At 41.0% G+C, this 17,497-nt stretch overlaps 1 protein-coding gene across 6 annotated transcripts in view; it reads left to right on the top strand.

Moving 5' to 3' along the window:
• The first annotated feature begins 11,591 nt into the window (after window positions 1–11,591).
• BOLL (boule homolog, RNA binding protein) overlaps window positions 11,592–17,497 on the top strand; it is a 47,222-nt gene continuing 41,316 nt past the window's right edge. For 3 of the 6 annotated variants that reach the window (XM_058664794.1, XM_058664790.1, XM_058664793.1), the window contains exons 1-2: window positions 11,592–11,793; window positions 15,141–15,284. In XM_058664794.1, the coding sequence (XP_058520777.1) occupies window positions 11,773–11,793; window positions 15,141–15,284 (165 nt within the window). In that variant the 5' untranslated portion in view covers window positions 11,592–11,772. The remainder of the gene's footprint in view (window positions 11,794–15,140; window positions 15,285–17,497) is intronic. The other 3 variants (XM_004576951.4, XM_058664795.1, XM_058664791.1) reach the window with 1 other exon arrangement.

The following is a 17,497-nucleotide window of genomic DNA, read 5'->3' as shown; positions in this document are numbered from 1 at the left end:
TAATAATCCCTATCAAAGACATCCTGTTCAACTGAGAACGTTAAAATCCAAATAGGAAATACACAATAACAGATGACACTGTTTTTCATGTAGTGTGTGTCCTGCTGGTCCATTAAATGCGCTTTGGGCTAGGTCTGCCAGAGTGATATGATTGTGACCAATGAGCAGGAGAGTGCAGGGCCTGAGAAATACAGCAGCATAAGGACAAACGAAATGGAGAGACGTCTCATACCCTGGTTCACTCCCCAAAAGGATTTGAAGAGCTGAAGCTGGGCTAGGCTAACCAGGAGTCTGAAGTCAATCCACTCCCACATAGGTGGCAGGGACCCAGCTACAGGAGCCATCATCACCTGCTGCCTCCCAGGGTGCACAAAAGCAAGAAGAAATCGGGACTGGAGCTGAAGCTCGAACCCAGGCACTCCAATATGGGGTGAGTCACCCCACGTGGCATCTTAACTTCCATGCTAAACATAATTCACCTTCATGTTGGTGGGTTTTTTCCCTGAAATTGATGCCAAGGTATGAAGTATAGTAATGCTTTATTATATCACAGAACCAACTGGAAGAAAATAGCAAATGTGTCTCTCTTGTGCTCTCCTTTCCTTTGGTCAGGATGTTTTAGACTTTTTAAACATTACTGATGTATCTTTGTTGCTTTCTAATACAAATCTTTCGGAAGGAAGGAGAATGCAATATTGAAATAAAAAATAAATTAATTTAAAATAAAAGAGTAAAGTATTACTTTTGTTAAGTCCTTTTCTGTTTCAAGTATTTTTCCAGGTGTATAGCTCCTACATTACACAAAATACAAAAGTATCTGCTTTCAAAATGAGGAGTTCTAAAAAGTGAGTCCTTTCTTAAAGAAGGAAGGGAGGCAGGGAGGGAAGGAGAGAGGAAGAGAGGTTCAAAGGGAAGGAAGATCACATCTGAGGGCAAATATGTGGGGAAAGCTGGATTGGAAATGTGTTCTGGCATTACCTCCGCGAGAATTCTGAAGTTCCCACCCTAATTCATACAGGCCACCATGGAAACCGTGGAGGAGCAAGAGCTGTTGAACGACACTTTGGACTTTTGCCATTTTCTGTCCTCTATGAAGTGTACTGGTGAATCAATTCAGACAATGTCACCATTTTTTAAATTATTTTTAAAGCATTACAGGAAACATCTAAAATATTAAGCAGCAAAAAAAGTATTGAAAATGAACTTAACCTGCAAAATTGAAATAATAAGAAACAAATATTGTGCAAAATCACATTTAGACATTTTACCCCAACATTAATGAAACCTTAGCAAATAAACTGATAGCAACAAATAGAATTTATTTAGGAGTTTCTCTGACAAGCAAATAATTGAATTTTGGTCAAAAAGCAGAAAACATTATTGTGTTTTATTTCTAGGGAAGGAAGTATGTTTCTGATCCTGGAAGATTACTAAATTTTTCAACACAGTGTTGTGAATTCTCAGTTTCAAAAAAATTATATAGTTAAAAAACTTGTGCCCATTAACCTACTTTAATATTTCCTACCTTTGAAATATAAATATATGGGTTTAGCTTACTTCATGAAATTGTAAATTAAAGAGAAATGTCTGATTCCTATATCCTATAGATGAGAAAAATATCATTTATTTATAGTTGTAAAAAGTTGCACATACACCATGTTTTGTCTTATTTTCCATCTTGTTTCTCCTTCTCAACAACCATTAACATTCACTGGTGTGATCACAACACCTTCGGCCATAAAGCATACACTGGGGAATGAGTGTTTTCCAGTGCTCCCTCGGGGAAGGTTACGTACACATTTTTATCCCGTTGACAGCAGGATCACCCATGTGACTTGTTTTGGCCAGTGAAAGCAGCTTTCACAAGTAACATAAACCTAAAGCATGATCTCATCTTCTCTGGCATGAAAGTAAACATTCATCATATAGCAATGACCCCTGAGTGAAAGTAGTATGGACCACACCTGACAAGTCTACAAAGGGTACGCAACATGGCCAAGCCTTGGTCACAAGCCTTTTTAAAATTAGATTTAGAAAATACAACTTACAGGTGATCATATGCATGCTATGGGCACAATTTTTCCTCCATCTTCTTCTGCCTATTTTGCACAGATCTTGCTTCCTCTATCCAGATAAACCCTCCACACCTGTTATAGTGCAACTCAAATTAATATTCACACACATATACATACATATACGAAGTGTGTTTTGCCACTGTTTGATTTAGAGGAGGAGTAGGCGAGAAGAGGAAGGGGAAAGGCATATCATTTTTTTTAAAGTTTTTTTTTAATTGGAAAGTCAGATTTACAGAAAGAAGGAGACACAGAGAGAAAGATCTATCCACTGGTTCACTCCCCAAGTGGCTGCAATGGCCAGAGCTGAGCCAATCTGAAGCCAAAAGCTTGGAGCCTCCTCTGAGTCTCTCACATGGGTGCCAAGTCCCAAAACTTTGGGCTGTACTCTGCTGCCTTCCCAGGTCACAAGCAGGGAGCTAGAAGGGAAATGGAGCAGCCGGGATGTGAACTGGCAGCACCCATATAAAATCCCAAGGAATGCAAGGCAAGGACTTTAACCACTAGGCTACTGTACCGGGCCCAAGGCAGATCATTTCATACACACTCTTAAGCATCTTCTTTTTCTCACTTAACACTGATAAAAATCCTCTATAATTTAGCTACTCATTTATTCTTTTAAATAAGTGCATTATATTCCATGATGTGACTATATCATAAACTCACTCAGGTATTGCCCTATTATATATGTTTAATTTATTTTGAAGTTTTCCACTGCCACACAATGTTACAATAATCATTTTTTCTCACATGTCTTTATGAATTAGTAGGGTCATCTCTCAGATTCCCAGGAGAACGTTTCAGTCTAAGAATATACAAATTAATATTTTTTATTTTATTTTATTTTAAATATTATTTACATAATTGAGAGGCATGCATGCCCACATGGGCCTCCTATTAGGTGTGAGGTGTCAGATATGGAGGAAGGTGGGTGGGACCAATGTCTGAATCTTTTTTTCTCCTTTGTCCAAAAAGGGGGAAAAGGGGAGGAGCTGCTCCTTGCTGCCAAGCTACATATTAATGTTTTTAATTGTCATTAGTAATGTCTTCTTCCTCAAAGAGCTACCACACTTCAAATTGTACCTGAAAAGGTATTTTAGCTCTCAATAATTTCTGCTGTTAAATATATTTGTATATATTTTTATATTTATATGTTATATACTCATATTTCCTACATTTTATATATTTATGTAAATATATTTTATATGCATATATATTACATTACTGGTTTAATTTTCATTTTCCAGATTACTATGCATCATTCCAAATCTTTCTTAATCATTTGGACTTAGCCTCAATAAAATGTTTGCACATGTACTTTGCCCAATTTCCTATGGAACTCTATTCCCATTTTTTGTCAGTCTGTAGAGTCCCATAACAAATGTGGGTTTGCCATAGTCAGATCCTACTGCAGTAAAGCACTCTCCAGCTGCAAAGGTATTGTTTACTGAGAGCTCCAGCTCTCCAGTTACTCTTCCTGGGGTAGCTCATGACCAGTGGGTGAGAAGGGCCTTGACAGTTGATAGCACACTCTTCTTGGGCCTCTTCCAGTCGGTGAGTTCTAGCCACTTCCATCAGCACAGGGCAGTCATTGCTTCACAACTCCCCACTGGGTTGACTGAGTTAAGTGGGATCTCAGCCAATGGTTCTTCCTTTTCTCTTACACCCCTAAATCGACATGCTTTCCAGAGAACCTAACTAGTATAGCATAGATATAATATCATTATTATGTCATTGAAATCAATGGTATTTTCCCAGAACTATTGCTTATTGATTTTGTTATACGTTCTGAGTACATATTACATTAATTTTCGTATAACCAACTATGCCTGTACTTCTTCCATGGTTTCTAGATCTCTAGTACTGGTGAAGAAGAGCCTTTCTACCCTAGATTCTTTATTTGAAGATTTATATCACTTTTTTAAAAATATTTCAATATCTGTCTCTGTAACATATTTTTAAATTTGCTTTAGATATGTGTATACATGTTTTTAAGTGTATGTAAATGTTAAATCATTTTTTAAAGAGAAATATTGAAACATTTTTTAAATGAACAGCTATTTATGCCAACACTATTAAATAATCTATTGTCATGGAACGGTGTTAAGGCACAGTTGGTTGGGCCACCACTTGTGACACTGGCCAGTCTGAGTCTCAACTGATCTGATTCTGACCCAGCTCCCTGCTGATAGCATGGCAAGGCAGAGATGATGGCCGAAGTACTTGGGAGGATGGAATTCCTGGCTTCTGGCTCCAGCCTCACTTAGATCTGACTCTTATGGCCATTTGGGCAGTGGACCAGTAGATGGAAGGTCGATGGATCTCTCTCCTCTCTCTCTCTCTCTCTCTCTCTCTCTCTCTCTCTCCTCTCTCTCTGCCTTTCAATTAAATCATTTTAAAAATAATTATTTTCTCACTGAATAGAATTGTCCTTGTCATATATTAAATTTCAATCTACTTCTAGACTGTCCAAATTCCCATTCAGTATCAATTAATTTCACTATAGTAACCTGGTGTTATGTTCTAATATTGATCCTTCCTCCACACGGTAGCTAAAGGGATTACAAAACTATACAAGAGTGACTCACCACTATTCATTTACTTCCCAATGGCAGCTGAAAGCACCAGAAGATGGCCCAAATATTTGAGCCCTTACCATCCACATGAGAGACCCAGAAAGTTCTTGGTTTCCTGCTTTAGCTTAGTTCAGCTCCAGCCACTGTAGCCTTGCTGACTGAACTAGTGATAGAGATACGCTATATGCTCTCACTTAACTTTGCTTCCAAATTAATAAGAAGAATAAATCTTAAATAAAAAAAAAAAAGTAACACTCCAAAGTTTGCGTTCTCTCACACATGTGGCCACAACTCATATCTATGCCCTAACTTTCTGACTACTCTACTTCTCATCCATCATTCTCCAGAACTGAGCTTATTTGAAGCTACTGAATACCACATGCTTGTTCAGGCTTTCATATAGTTACATATATAGCCTCCCCTACCTATATTCACTTGTAGGCCCCGGTCTCCCAAGGGTTAACTCCACAGTTTAGCTTGTTTCTAAGGAGTAACAGGATGGGCAATCTTGGCCTGATACATTTAGCCCCTGGCTTGACAGCAAGTTCCCTCTTCCCTGCTTCCCCTTTTTTTAAGATGCCCTCGGGGGAGCTTAGGAGTTGCTTAAGCATTGGGAAAATACTGGGAAGAACTAGGAAGACTATAAAAGAGGCCAGCTAACTTCGAATAAAGGGCATTCTCTTTACAAGAATGACCCACTGTGTGTTGTCTTTTTTGTAGCCCTAGTCCCTTCGCTGGGCTCGGGGTACACTGCCACGGCACTATCTTTAAAATTCAGTTTACACACCATCTTTTCCAGAAAACCTTTTCAAAAACCCACAGATTACCTGCTGTCCTTCATCAATACCTTCTGATGTACCTACTACATCATATTGAGTCATCTCTTAAAGCATGCCTACCTGTGCTTTAGATAGTTGAACTCAGGTATTACTCTTTTTTATTTCACAATGCAAACTTAACCCAGTGATTATACATAACAATTTTTTTAATTTTTATTTTATTTCTACTGGAAATTCTGATATACAGAGGAGAGACAGAAAGATCTTCTGTCCACTCATTCACTCCCCAAGTGGCTGCAGTGGTGGAAGCTGAGCTGATTCAAAGCCAGGAGCCAGAAGCTTCCTCCAGGTCTCCCACATGGGTGCAGAATTCCTAGGCTTTGAGCCATCTTCTACTGCCTTCCCAGGCCACAAGCAGAGAGTTGGATGGGAAGTGGGACAGCCTGGACATGAAGCAGCACCAACATGGGATGCCTGCATCTGCAAGATGAGGATCTAGTCACTTGGCCATAGTGCCAGACCCTAATGACATTTCAATTATTTGATTTTAGTGGCAGTCATGGAGCTGCATCCGAGAAGCTAAGTACCCTCAGCTCCTGACTCCAACTTCCTGATGATGCACACGCCAGGAATCGGCACTGATGGACCACCTGTGTGAGACCTGAGCTACACTGTTAGTTCCCAGCTGCAGCCTCACTAAGGGCTTACGGGCACTTAGGCAGTAACCAGTGAACAGAACATTTTTTCCTTTCTCTCTTTCTTGCTCACTTGCTCTCTCTCTCCCTCTCTCATTTCCAGCATGCAGAAATAAATATGTTAATCTCTTTTGTTTTTACTTTTTCTTAAACTACTGAACAACAACAATGACTCCTCCCTCCCCCCCCAGAGGCCCTCTAGACATGTGGGAAAAGATAGTTAGAACTTATTAAATTTATCTAAAATTAAAAAATTAAATAAGGTTCTTCCTGTGTTAAATATACACATTTCATAGATGAAAAAATATTTTGAGGGAGAAAAGGAGTTGAAACCTCTAATCCACAGCCTAATCAATGATCACAATTAATTTAAAACTGACATTTTGTGGTTTAAGTTAACACAAAATATATGTGTGGCTTCAATATTCCTTTAAAACATCCTGATTTAAATATAATGCTAGTGAACATTTCAAAAACAAAAGAGTTGGTGAGCCTTCTTCAATTCCCATTATAAGCACGTATCATGTATCAGCCATATCATCTAGTAAAAACGGTGACAATATATCTAAAAAATTCAGACCTCCAAAATTTACAAGCAGGGAACTGATGGGAAGTGGAGCAGCTGGGTCTCAAACCAGTACCCATATGGGATACCAGCACCAAAAACAGAAGCTTAGCCTACTATACCATGGCACTGGCCCCATTCTCTTCATTTTGAATGGAAAGGTACTTCTCGGTCTCTGTTTTTTTCAGAACTTCTTTGTCTATACAAATGTATATAAATATTTACAAAGGATACGTAAGATCCTTTCCAGTCTCACAACTGAGAACATTTCCTTAAGTGTTGGGATCATTTTGAAATGCAGATACCAAAGAAAATAGCTTCCCTTTCCTACAGTTTCAGTGGAACAGTAACAGCCTTATTTTGATAGGTACCTTGTTCCAATTAACAAAATTACCTCCTTTCATAGACAAGAGAGGTTTGCTTTTCCTCTGGATAAAGCCCAAATAAGCTAAAAGAAACAGTCACTTCACTTACCAGATAAAGTTAGTATGAACTATTGCAATGTGATGGGTGATCTGTTTTGGGCTATAAAAGAGGGTAAGATTCCTTCTTTATCCATATAATCTCTCAGTGGATTTTTCTAGTCCAAAGTATATTCAACAATAAAACTGTTTTCTTTCTGTAGCACTTTTGCAGATAAGTTTTCTGTGTTGAGAGACGACTTTGTTTTTAATTGTATTTCCCCAGCAATAATCAGTATGTACATTTTCTTCAACATGGAACCAGGGGAGCACAAAATCATGGAAAGATGTTGTTAAGCTTATAGTTATTAAATACAATGAGCTGTTTGGACCACCAGTGTTACCATTGTATATTACCAGATGCATAGTCCTGGCATCCACCATGCCTACAATATCTGAAGTACTCTGTCTTACAGAGGGGAAAAAGAGCTCCTTGCTGATGGCCTGGGAAAAGCAAAAGAAGATGACCCAACCACACAAGAGACCTGAACGAAGTTCCTGGCTCCTGATTGCAGCCCTTAGGGGAAGAACCAATAGATGGAAGATCTCTCTTCTCTCTCCCTTTCTCTGTAACTCTTTCAAAACAAATAATTATATTTTCTCTTTTAAAAAAAGATTGTTACCTCTCTTAAGTTTCCAATTTCTGAAAGAGACAGAAATTAGAAGACTTTTGAATGTGTCATAGTTGGTATTTGACTCAGCAATCAAGATGCTTCCTGTGACACCTGCATCTCATATTGCAGGGTCTGTGTTTGAATCTCATCTTCGCTCCCAATTCCTTCTCCTGCTAATGAACACCATGGAAGTCAGCCCATGATGGGTCAAGCAGCTGGGTTCCAGCTGCTCATGTGGGAGATTCAGACTGAGTCCCTGGATCTTGGCTTCCACTTGACCCAGCCTGGCTGTTATGGACATTTGGAGAATGAATGTGAGAGATATTCATTCTCTCTCTCTTCCATAAATTCTCTCTCTCAATAAATACACAAGTAAATGTGTATTATTCCATTCTCTCTCTCTCTCTCAATACACAAGTAAACAAATATATATGAATTGTCTAAAATGTTTTCTGAAACAAACACACAATCTGTCTAAGCCGATATTGAACAGGTAATAGGAACATCTCACCCTTGATGGCACCTCCCCCATCCCTGGACACTGAGCTCCATGACGCCAACCTCTGTGCTTCCACAGACCTTCGTTCATAGTTCATGTACCATTTATCCTATTTTGCTTATGTTTAATTAAAACATAAATTTAGATAAATTACCTGAGTAATTAATAGTTCTCCCCTTCCAGATTTAAAACATCTGAAAATAAGAAATGCATTCCTTTGTAAATTTCCTTCTGGACTCAGGAGAGGAGCTTTCTCTGATCCTTACTTAGTTCCAGCTTTGGCTCCCCATCCTCTCTGGCAATGACCATCAGAGTTGCTCAGGAGCCCCAAAATTAGCTCAGATAGACAGAGACTAATATAGAAAGTTTTGAATAGACAGGAAGAAGTCAGCTGGCCTGTGATTGCTCAGCCTATACGTTACTGGTCAAGCTCCTGATTTGGCCTTTCCTAGACCTCACTAGATAGGATGTAGAGTTCAGTTATTCCTCACTTGCTAAGTTATTGGAGATTTCTCTGCTCATCTGCCTAAGACTGATCTACTCTTTGATTGTTAATATATGGTTTGTTAGAGTTATAAGACGGTTTTGGTTGCCCCAGAATGCATGAAGTTCTGTAAAATCTTGCCTGAATACTATAAACTGCTAAGTTTAAATTTAAAAAAAGATGTATTCTTCATCCTCTTATCTCACACAGCATATTTCACTGTGTATTGCACACAATAGGGATATCTATAGTCAGCTGTGTTGAATTGCATTATATATTTTTAGAATGATTTATCCAGACTTCAAAATCAAAAATTCCTTTTGGTATAAGAATGAAAAGACTTAGAAGCAGAAGAGTGAATTGCCATACTGTGAGTAAAATAGACCCAGCCCAGGCCTTTGATTATAACTGATTCTCTTTAAGTTTTGCTAAGGAAAATCAGACTGAACACTAATTGTGTTGAATAACTATGTCTTAAAAACCACAGCCTTCAGAGGTTGGTGTTGTGACACAGCAGCAGCCAGCATCCCATATGGGCACCTGTTGATGTCCCAGCTGCTCCACTTCCAATCCAGCCCCCTACTAATACATCTGGGAAAGCAGTAGAGGATAGCCCAAGTGCTTGGGCCCCTACATGCATATGGAAGATCCAGAAGAAACTCCTGGACCCTGGTTTCCAACTGGTCCAGCCTTAGTCATTGCAGATATTTGGACAGCGGGGCAGTGGATGAAAGATCTCAATCTCTCCCTCTCTCACTCTGTAACTCTTTCAAATAAATAAAATAAATCTTTTCAGAAAAAATGTAGCTGTCAAAAATAAGTAATTCTGATTGGAAAAATTCATCATTACTCAAATTCACCAATACTATTAGCAAACAAAATGCACAAATATCAGTTAGTATTGCACAGCAAAAACATTATGGTCTAGAATGTGACTTTTAATACAAGTGGACTTATATTGTTTCGACAGAAACTAAAACCTGAATGAATGAATTATACAGAAAATGTATAACGACTTTGAGGGTGCTTCATCTAAGATAAACAGAGGTTAAATTTCCCATTACATTTTTGGCAAAAAAAAAAAAAAATAAAAGAAAACCACGAAGAGTTAATCTTAGAACAGATTAAAAAACAGGGACAAGCATGACAGCTCAACCTACTGATCGTCCTCCTGCAAGTGCTGCCATCCCATATGAACTCTGGTTCATGTTCTGGCTGCTCCACTTGCCATCCAGCTACCTGGTTGTGGCCTTTGTGGGAAAGCGGTAGAGAACGGCCCAAAACCTTGGGATCCTGTACCTATGTGGGAAAGCCAGAACTGCTGGCTCTTGGCTTCAGATCCACTCAGCTCTAGCCACTGTGGCAACTGGAGAGTGAATCAGCAGATGGAAGATCTTTCTGTCTTTCCTGTCTGTAAATCTGCCTTTCCAATAAAAAATAAATAAGCAAGGATACTCTGATTTTTAATCCTTTATTTTGAGGCTAAGACAACCCAAAGTCAAACTTCAACAGTAGAAAGTACAAAGTTATTAGTGATAAAAAGTTAACATTGTTTTTAATTCCTTAAAAATTAAATGGCAAAGTGGGAGCGATTTTAAAAAGAAAAGAAAGAAACCTGTGGTTAGAGACCAGGATTAAATTTGCTATAGCTTTAGATAGTCACCAAATTACTCTCCAAAGCTTTGTCTAATCCCTGCACTACAATAACAGGAGAACCCGAGACACACAAGAGGAAGACACACAGAGAAGTCAGTCACCCACAAGCCCAGGAGAGATGTTTCAGAGGAAGCCAAGCTTGTCAATAGCTTGATTTGGGACTTCCAGACTCCAGAATTGTTATGGAAATACATTTTGACCCTATGAATCACCCAACCTGTGGCATTTTGTTATGAGAGTCCTGTATTTAAAAAAGTATCGAATTTTATTCCGTATTCCTTAACACTTAACATTATTTACCTGCCATTTTTCTTCATTGTGGGTTCCGTCTAGAGTTACTACTAGAATGAAATGATATTGACCATAAACCATTGTGCCTGATGTCTCAAGGTTGTGAGCGCTGCATAAATGGTGTCTGCAATAATGACCATTGATCCCATTCATTTTTCTAGACGAAATTGCTAACAGCGTTTACCTTTTAAAAATGCTCTTTACAAGGCCCTCAGCCTTTGGAGATCCCAAAACTACCCGGAGGGCAGAGCTGCTCCAAGGCAATCCCAGCCTCCTGCGCTCCTGAAGCTGACTGTTGACTGACTCCAGAAGCAGTGGTCAGCAGAGCCGGGACCTGCGGGAGTCGTTCAGGGTGCTGGCTGCGGTGCACACCGGAGCACAGCCGGGCTGCTCAGCAGATCCTGAGCAAGCTGCCTGCCCCCACTCTGCCCGTCAAACCCACGGGGAGGTTGAATGACAGCTACAACAGGTGCAGCGCAGCGCCCGCGGCTGCTTAGGACGAGTTGGGCGCGTCGGGTTCTGGTGGCCAAAGTTTGAAACAGCCTTGCTCGCCCTGCACCAAGCTTCGGAAGGGCCCCTCAACAAGCTTGTTTGCTTTGAGGTCACCTCGAACTCGCCAGTCCCAGAGGAATCTTGCCTCTCCGAAGCGGAGGAGCTTTGCTTTAGCGCTAGCTGTGTCGTCGCCAGCCACCTGAGAACAGAAGTGAGCAGTCCCAGAACCAAGCCCTAGATCAGCACCTTCCCACGCCCACTCGGACTTGAGGCACGCACTGCCTGAGAAGTCCCGCCTAGGCGAAAGGAAGCACAGCCGAAAACCGCCCGCCCGCGTCCCGCCGCGGCTTGCGGCGCCCGCCCGCACTGCGGTCCCGCGGCGACGCCGCCGGCCCCTCCCCGCCCCCCAGGTGGCGAGTTCAGTGAAAAGTCTTGCCGCCGCTGCCGTCGCCGCCAGGGGGACAGTCCCAGCCGGGAAACGTGGTGTTGCTTCCTGAGTGGGAAGGTGCTTTCAAACTTTAGAGTTCTGTTCCTTCCTCCGCGCTCCCCTGCCCTCCCCTCCGCCCCCCACTTCGAGGAGCCGAGAAGATGGAGACCGAGTCCGGGGCGGTGAGTATGGCGATCAGGGTCCCCGGTGCTGGAGTGGCGGGGACCAGGAGCGGCAATGAACCCCATCTTCCCAGGAACTGGAAAGGCGAGAGTTCCAACCCCAAACACTATTTTGTTGGAGGAAGAAACGTAGCCCTGGTGTCCCATCGACCGCCACGACCAGCCGGCCACCTTCAAGCCCCATCAGATAGTGTTGTGGGGTCGGGACGGTGCCCACCGGCCACCTGGCCTGGAATGGTTGTAGGTGGGCTGGGGGACCCCCGACAAATGGCCGGGAGGCTTCAGGACAAGCGCCAGCGGTGTACCGGCAGGTAAACCGCTTTCCCGCCGAAAAAAAAACAAAATGAGCTCGGCCGCATCTTTGACGCTTGCTCCTGCGGGGCTCCACTCAGGCCGCCCCAAAGCCAGGAATTGTCAGGGTGGTCGACAGCTCGACACCTGACCAGAAGGGGACCGACGGGCCCGAGAGACCCAGGGAGAAGGGCAGCCTGCGGCCCACGTCGGACCTGGACGAGCTAGGCTCGGCTAGCACGAGGCGCACGCCCGAGCCGGTCAGGGCCGGACCGAGCCGGACGTGGGCGGGGCGCGGCGGCTCAGGCCCGAGGGACCACGGCAACGTGCCGCCGCGCCCCGCCCCGCACCCCGCCGCCAGCCAATCGGCGCGCGCCACGGCGAAGGCGCGAGGCCGGCGGCGCACGCGGCGGACGGCGGGCTCGGTACCGTTGAGGGTTCCCGCCACTGCTGCTGGCGGATTTGCGGGGCAAAATTTCTCGCTGGCTGGCTTTCTTTTCCCTCCCGCACTTTGGTGGGGAGGGGGTGGACCCTCGTGTCACTGCCCAGGTTCACGATGACACGAGAGAACCCGAGGAAGTCGCCGCGGCCTTTTCCCCCAACGCCTCAGCTTGCTGGCCTCGGAGGGGAAGGAGCTACGAGGCCGTGACTGCGACGGTTAGCCCGCCCTGGTCCCCGGCTCTGGGTTAGGGGAGGGTCAGGGTTAGGGGAGGAGGAGGAGGAGACTTGAGCGGAACACCCTTCTCACCCAGTAGTAGCCCACCCTGCCTAAGTGCTTCTGTGATCGACTCTAAGGCTCCTTGGGTTGTTTAACCCGAGTGGGTCTAAAACCTTAAATAAGGAGCAAAGATCTTACCGCTCCTTGAGCTTTGGTGCTGCCCACATTAAAATATTTTCGAGGCTATTTTTTTTTTCATACTGTTTTCCATCGGCCTGATGGTTGGCCACATCGTGAGCCGGTCACTCCAAAAGAAATCATTCATTCGTTTATTTTTTTATTCAACAAATGTTCGTTGAACACCTGGTATAAACTGTTCACTCCTTTAGAAAAAAGCCACATCTTTGCCCTTATGGCCATTGTTACATTATATTGGCAAAAGATAATAAATGAGCGTATAATGTGTTCGGAAATAAGTAATCAGCACAAAAACAAAGCACTTGGAGCACGCCTTCGATTCTAGAGAATGAAGTAAGCCGAGTAAAAAGTTGATGTGTGGTTTTTCCCAATGGGTGTGCTTTCGATTTTCAGTGACTAAAGACAGTGTTCTGTTCACTTTTATTCGTTTCACCCTCTCACTGAAATATATTGGAATTTGTCTCTTAAACACACTTGAGAACAAATCAGTTCAAAAATTGACCTTTTTTTTTTTAGGATGATAATTTCCCAAGGACTGGTGTTCTTGTTTTTTGTTTTTTAAACAAACAGGTCAGTAATACAAGCTGTAAGCAGTGGGCCCAGAGCCATCTGCTGGAGCTGTTATAGTCACTAACAATACATGTCCAGTTGAAAAACGAAATCCAAGCAACCAGGATCATGCACTTTGAGCACTGTGTCCTATTGAGTAAAATGAAGTTAGAAATAACCTCCAAGTCTCCAGAGAGAAAACTGGAAACGGAATTGTAACTGGAAACAACAGCATAGTAACTGTTCAGCGTGGTGGCTTACCTGTGGTTTAGAAGAATTTAAATTCTCATAGTGTGGGGATATACATGTGTTTTCCCCTCGAGGGGAAGGGGGTGAGAGGGTGTAAAGTCTGGTCAATAGCTCAGCAGTCACACTGGTCTTGTTGTTTCTCTATCTTTTTGGGCTAATTTAAGGATTGTGGTTTTATTGGGTATTGAAGTAAAAGCAGCTCCAGTACCAATCTTGGAAATTTGTTTTCATGTTTTTTGGTGGACTGGAATCATGGTTCAAATATTTAGAAACATTCATTGAGTATGTTTGCAGTGTGGTTAGTGTTTGTCGGAGGCAAATACGTTCTTGAATCTGTTTCTCTTTAAAATTCTATGCCCAAGACTTGTTTTCAGTTGTGCCTTGAAAGTCTGTCATCTTCTCATTGTGCAAAAACACATTAGTATGTATTTATTGAACCTTAAGTCTTCTGACTTAGAATCATGAACATATTGATGTGTGCTGTGATCAAGTCTTTGGTATAAAAATTTATACTGATTTGGTGTAGTTAAATCTTTTACACCATAAATCTTGAAATTGACAAGTACATTTAATATTTTGACTTTCAAAGAAAAATTGGTTAACATGAATGTAAGTATTTATTAATGCCACCTGGAACACCCCTATAGTTCTATAACGTTGAGTCTGTAAGTTGTAGCAACAAGAATGCACTCCATGGAGGCCTCTTAGAGTGTGCTAGAAAGAACTTAACAGGATTTGGCTTGTGTGACACAAGTTTTAGCATTTAAGGAAGAAGAGCTTTGCTCGAGAATGCATGTTGTCAAAAAAAATAGGAGTATTTCTATGCTTATGATAATTTATATCTAAAATGGAAGGAAAATGGGTCATCAGCTGCAACTGATGAATAAGAACCAATCAATCACTCACTCATCCACCAGGGCAGGAATGTGTCTGGATATGATGGTTTGGGCAGTGCTTTTATTTTTCTTGACTTCAGACATCATGATGGAGTTTTTCTGCTGCTCCATCACAGCTGCGCTATGACTTTGTTTGATATTGGTGTTAACAAGAAAACACCACTCCCTTTCCTTGCACTAGGCCAGTTCCTAACAGTACCATCACCTTGTTGGTTGTGTCAGGCTAACTCACAGCAGCTTGGGACTCCTTTACTCTTTCTTATTCTTTAAAGGTTTAATACTCCTCAGTAATTAAATAATATAAACTAGAAACACAGGTTTATTTAAATAGTGTATGTAGTAAGGTCTTCTCAAAAGCGGAGATTTTTTTCCTGTATTTTTTGTTACCGCAAGTTCTAATTATGTTCTTCATAACATTAGTGCCTAAGTGACTCATTTTTGAATTGTGTTTTCAGCCTGCATCAAAACTGAAAGTACTAAAAGCTTAAAAGAGTTTTGTTTTACAGCAAACATCAAACCAGACGCAAACAGATTCGTTATCTCCATCCCCTAATCCTGTGTCACCCGTGCCTTTGAATAACCCAACAAGTGCCCCAAGATATGGAACAGTGATCCCTAATCGCATCTTTGTAGGAGGAATTGACTTTAAGGTACTTACTTATATATGCAACATAGTACGTTTTTGCTTTAGAAATTATTTTCTCAAAAATTATTGCCTCAGGCAACTAGAAAAACATTTATGTTATGGTCCGCTGATTTTAAATTGCTTTAAAGAACATTTTCAGTAGAGCACATATAATTGCCCAGCTTCCCAAATGAAGAAATTGATGCTGATTGTCTTACAATGGCTGATAGCCAAATTTCTGATTTATGACTCCTTTTCTTTACATCACCAAATTTCACTAATTATCATTTCTTCTATTATATTCCACTAGCCCAAATAATGGATGATAATTCTCAAAAAAAGAATTTTTTTCAAAAAAAGAGAACTTTTTCTTTTATCCCAACTTTTATCTCAGGTTTTTGAGTAACCCCCTTAGACGCCCATGCTTTGCAAATTTCTTTCTGTGATAGTTTTCGAATTTGATAACCGAAAAAGCCCTGTTTCGTGGTCAAGATAAAGCATTTTAATAATGTGTTAATATAACATAACCAGCCATTTACCTCTTTCAGAGAAGCAGTTTATGAAATGATTTGTGTTGCTCCCCAAATAGAAACTATTGGTAAACATCTACAAGAGAGGCATGCATGAATATTTTAAATTAGTATCCTTAATTCCAAATGGAAATATGGAAAGATATCCAAGCTTTCATATTGCAAAGATGTTACCATTGGAATTATAGGCATAGATCTCTCTTTTTAACCAAAAAATTTCTATCCCATTAGGTATTTGATATATATAACTCACTATTTGTATATAATCATTCTATCACAGAGTAGAATTATTTTCTTGTAGTTAATAGAAATGTAGCACTTAGTGTATTTGCAAAGATAGTTGATCTTAAGTATTGCTTCACTAAAAATAAAAACTATTTCTGATATAAAATATTTACTTTAAAAAATATTTTCTGTGTCTGTGGAGAACAGTAATGGCTGACCTTAAATATTCCATTTCGATGTCCTTTTACAGAGTTATATTACAATAGCTTAGTGTATTTTTTTAGCTTAGCGTATTTTAAAAAATAAATCATCAGTAAGTAAAAACATTTGAACAGTCAGTTATTCTAGATTCCCAGAGTCTATCATTCACAATTTGAATTTTGAAAGCCTCAGGTAAAATGTAATCATAACTTTAAAGCAGCTACTAAGGGTTTCCGACTTTATGTTCACACCTTTTCAAAAGCATGGATAAATGCCAACAAGGAAATAGTTTATGGTTCTATCAAGCAGTCTCAGACATTTGTGTGTGAATTATACTTTATACAGATTTATCTGTTTATTTGAATGTCAAAATTAGATCTTCATTCACTGGTTCACTCCCCAGATGGCTGCAAAGGCCGGGGATGGACCAGGCTGAAGACAGCAGCCGAGAGCATCTTCCAGGTCTCCCATTTGTAGGAACCCAAGTACTTGGGCCTTCTTCCACTGCTTTACCGACCTTTAGCAGGGAACTGGATCAGTCGTAAAACATCTGGAACACAAACCTGAGCCTACATAGAATGCTAGCATTGCAGACAGTGGCTTAACCAGCTACCTCACAATACCAACCCCAGTCTCAAGACATTTTAAACCTTATATTTTAGAAGAGTACAGACTGTCACTCTTAATGTTTAGTCATCTTGAATTGTGTCTAGCACAGTAGCAACACTGAGCTAATTCTTCAACAAGGCAATGGTTTTGTTTTCAGATCTCTAACAACAGATCTTTTCTATCACAGATTCCGTTTTGTTTTTACCAAATAAAAGACATTCACTTACTTCAGATTAACTCAGTATTTGTCATTATCCAGTGTAGCAGGCTTGTTGTTGCTATCCTAAAAACCAACAGTGGGGGTATAAGCAGTGAAGTAGCAGCTGCACTCAAAAGGCTGTGCTATAAGCCAAGCCATGTCTTCTATCTAGAAAATATTTTTCTGTGGAAATTTTAAGTTATTCTTAAAGGCAGTATAGATGAACCAAGAGCATGATGTTGCAGTAAATTTAGCGTGAATATTCTGGAGAAAGTTTATAATCTGTCATCAGACAGTTTCAATTAAAATCAAATATTCCAGGGCCAGTGTGGTGGCATTGCATGTTAGCAGGCTATACCTCTGCCTATGGTACCAGCATCCCATACAGATGCCAGTTCAAATCCCAGCTGCTCCGCTTCTGATCCAGCTTCATGACTATGACCTGAGAAAGCAGTAGAAGATGGCCTAGGGCCC

This window comes from Ochotona princeps, chromosome 5 (assembly GCF_030435755.1).
Source record: "Ochotona princeps isolate mOchPri1 chromosome 5, mOchPri1.hap1, whole genome shotgun sequence".
NCBI lineage: Eukaryota > Metazoa > Chordata > Mammalia > Lagomorpha > Ochotonidae > Ochotona > Ochotona princeps.
Note: the sequence above shows the minus strand (reverse complement) of the source record. Positions and strands in the feature narration are given on the sequence as shown.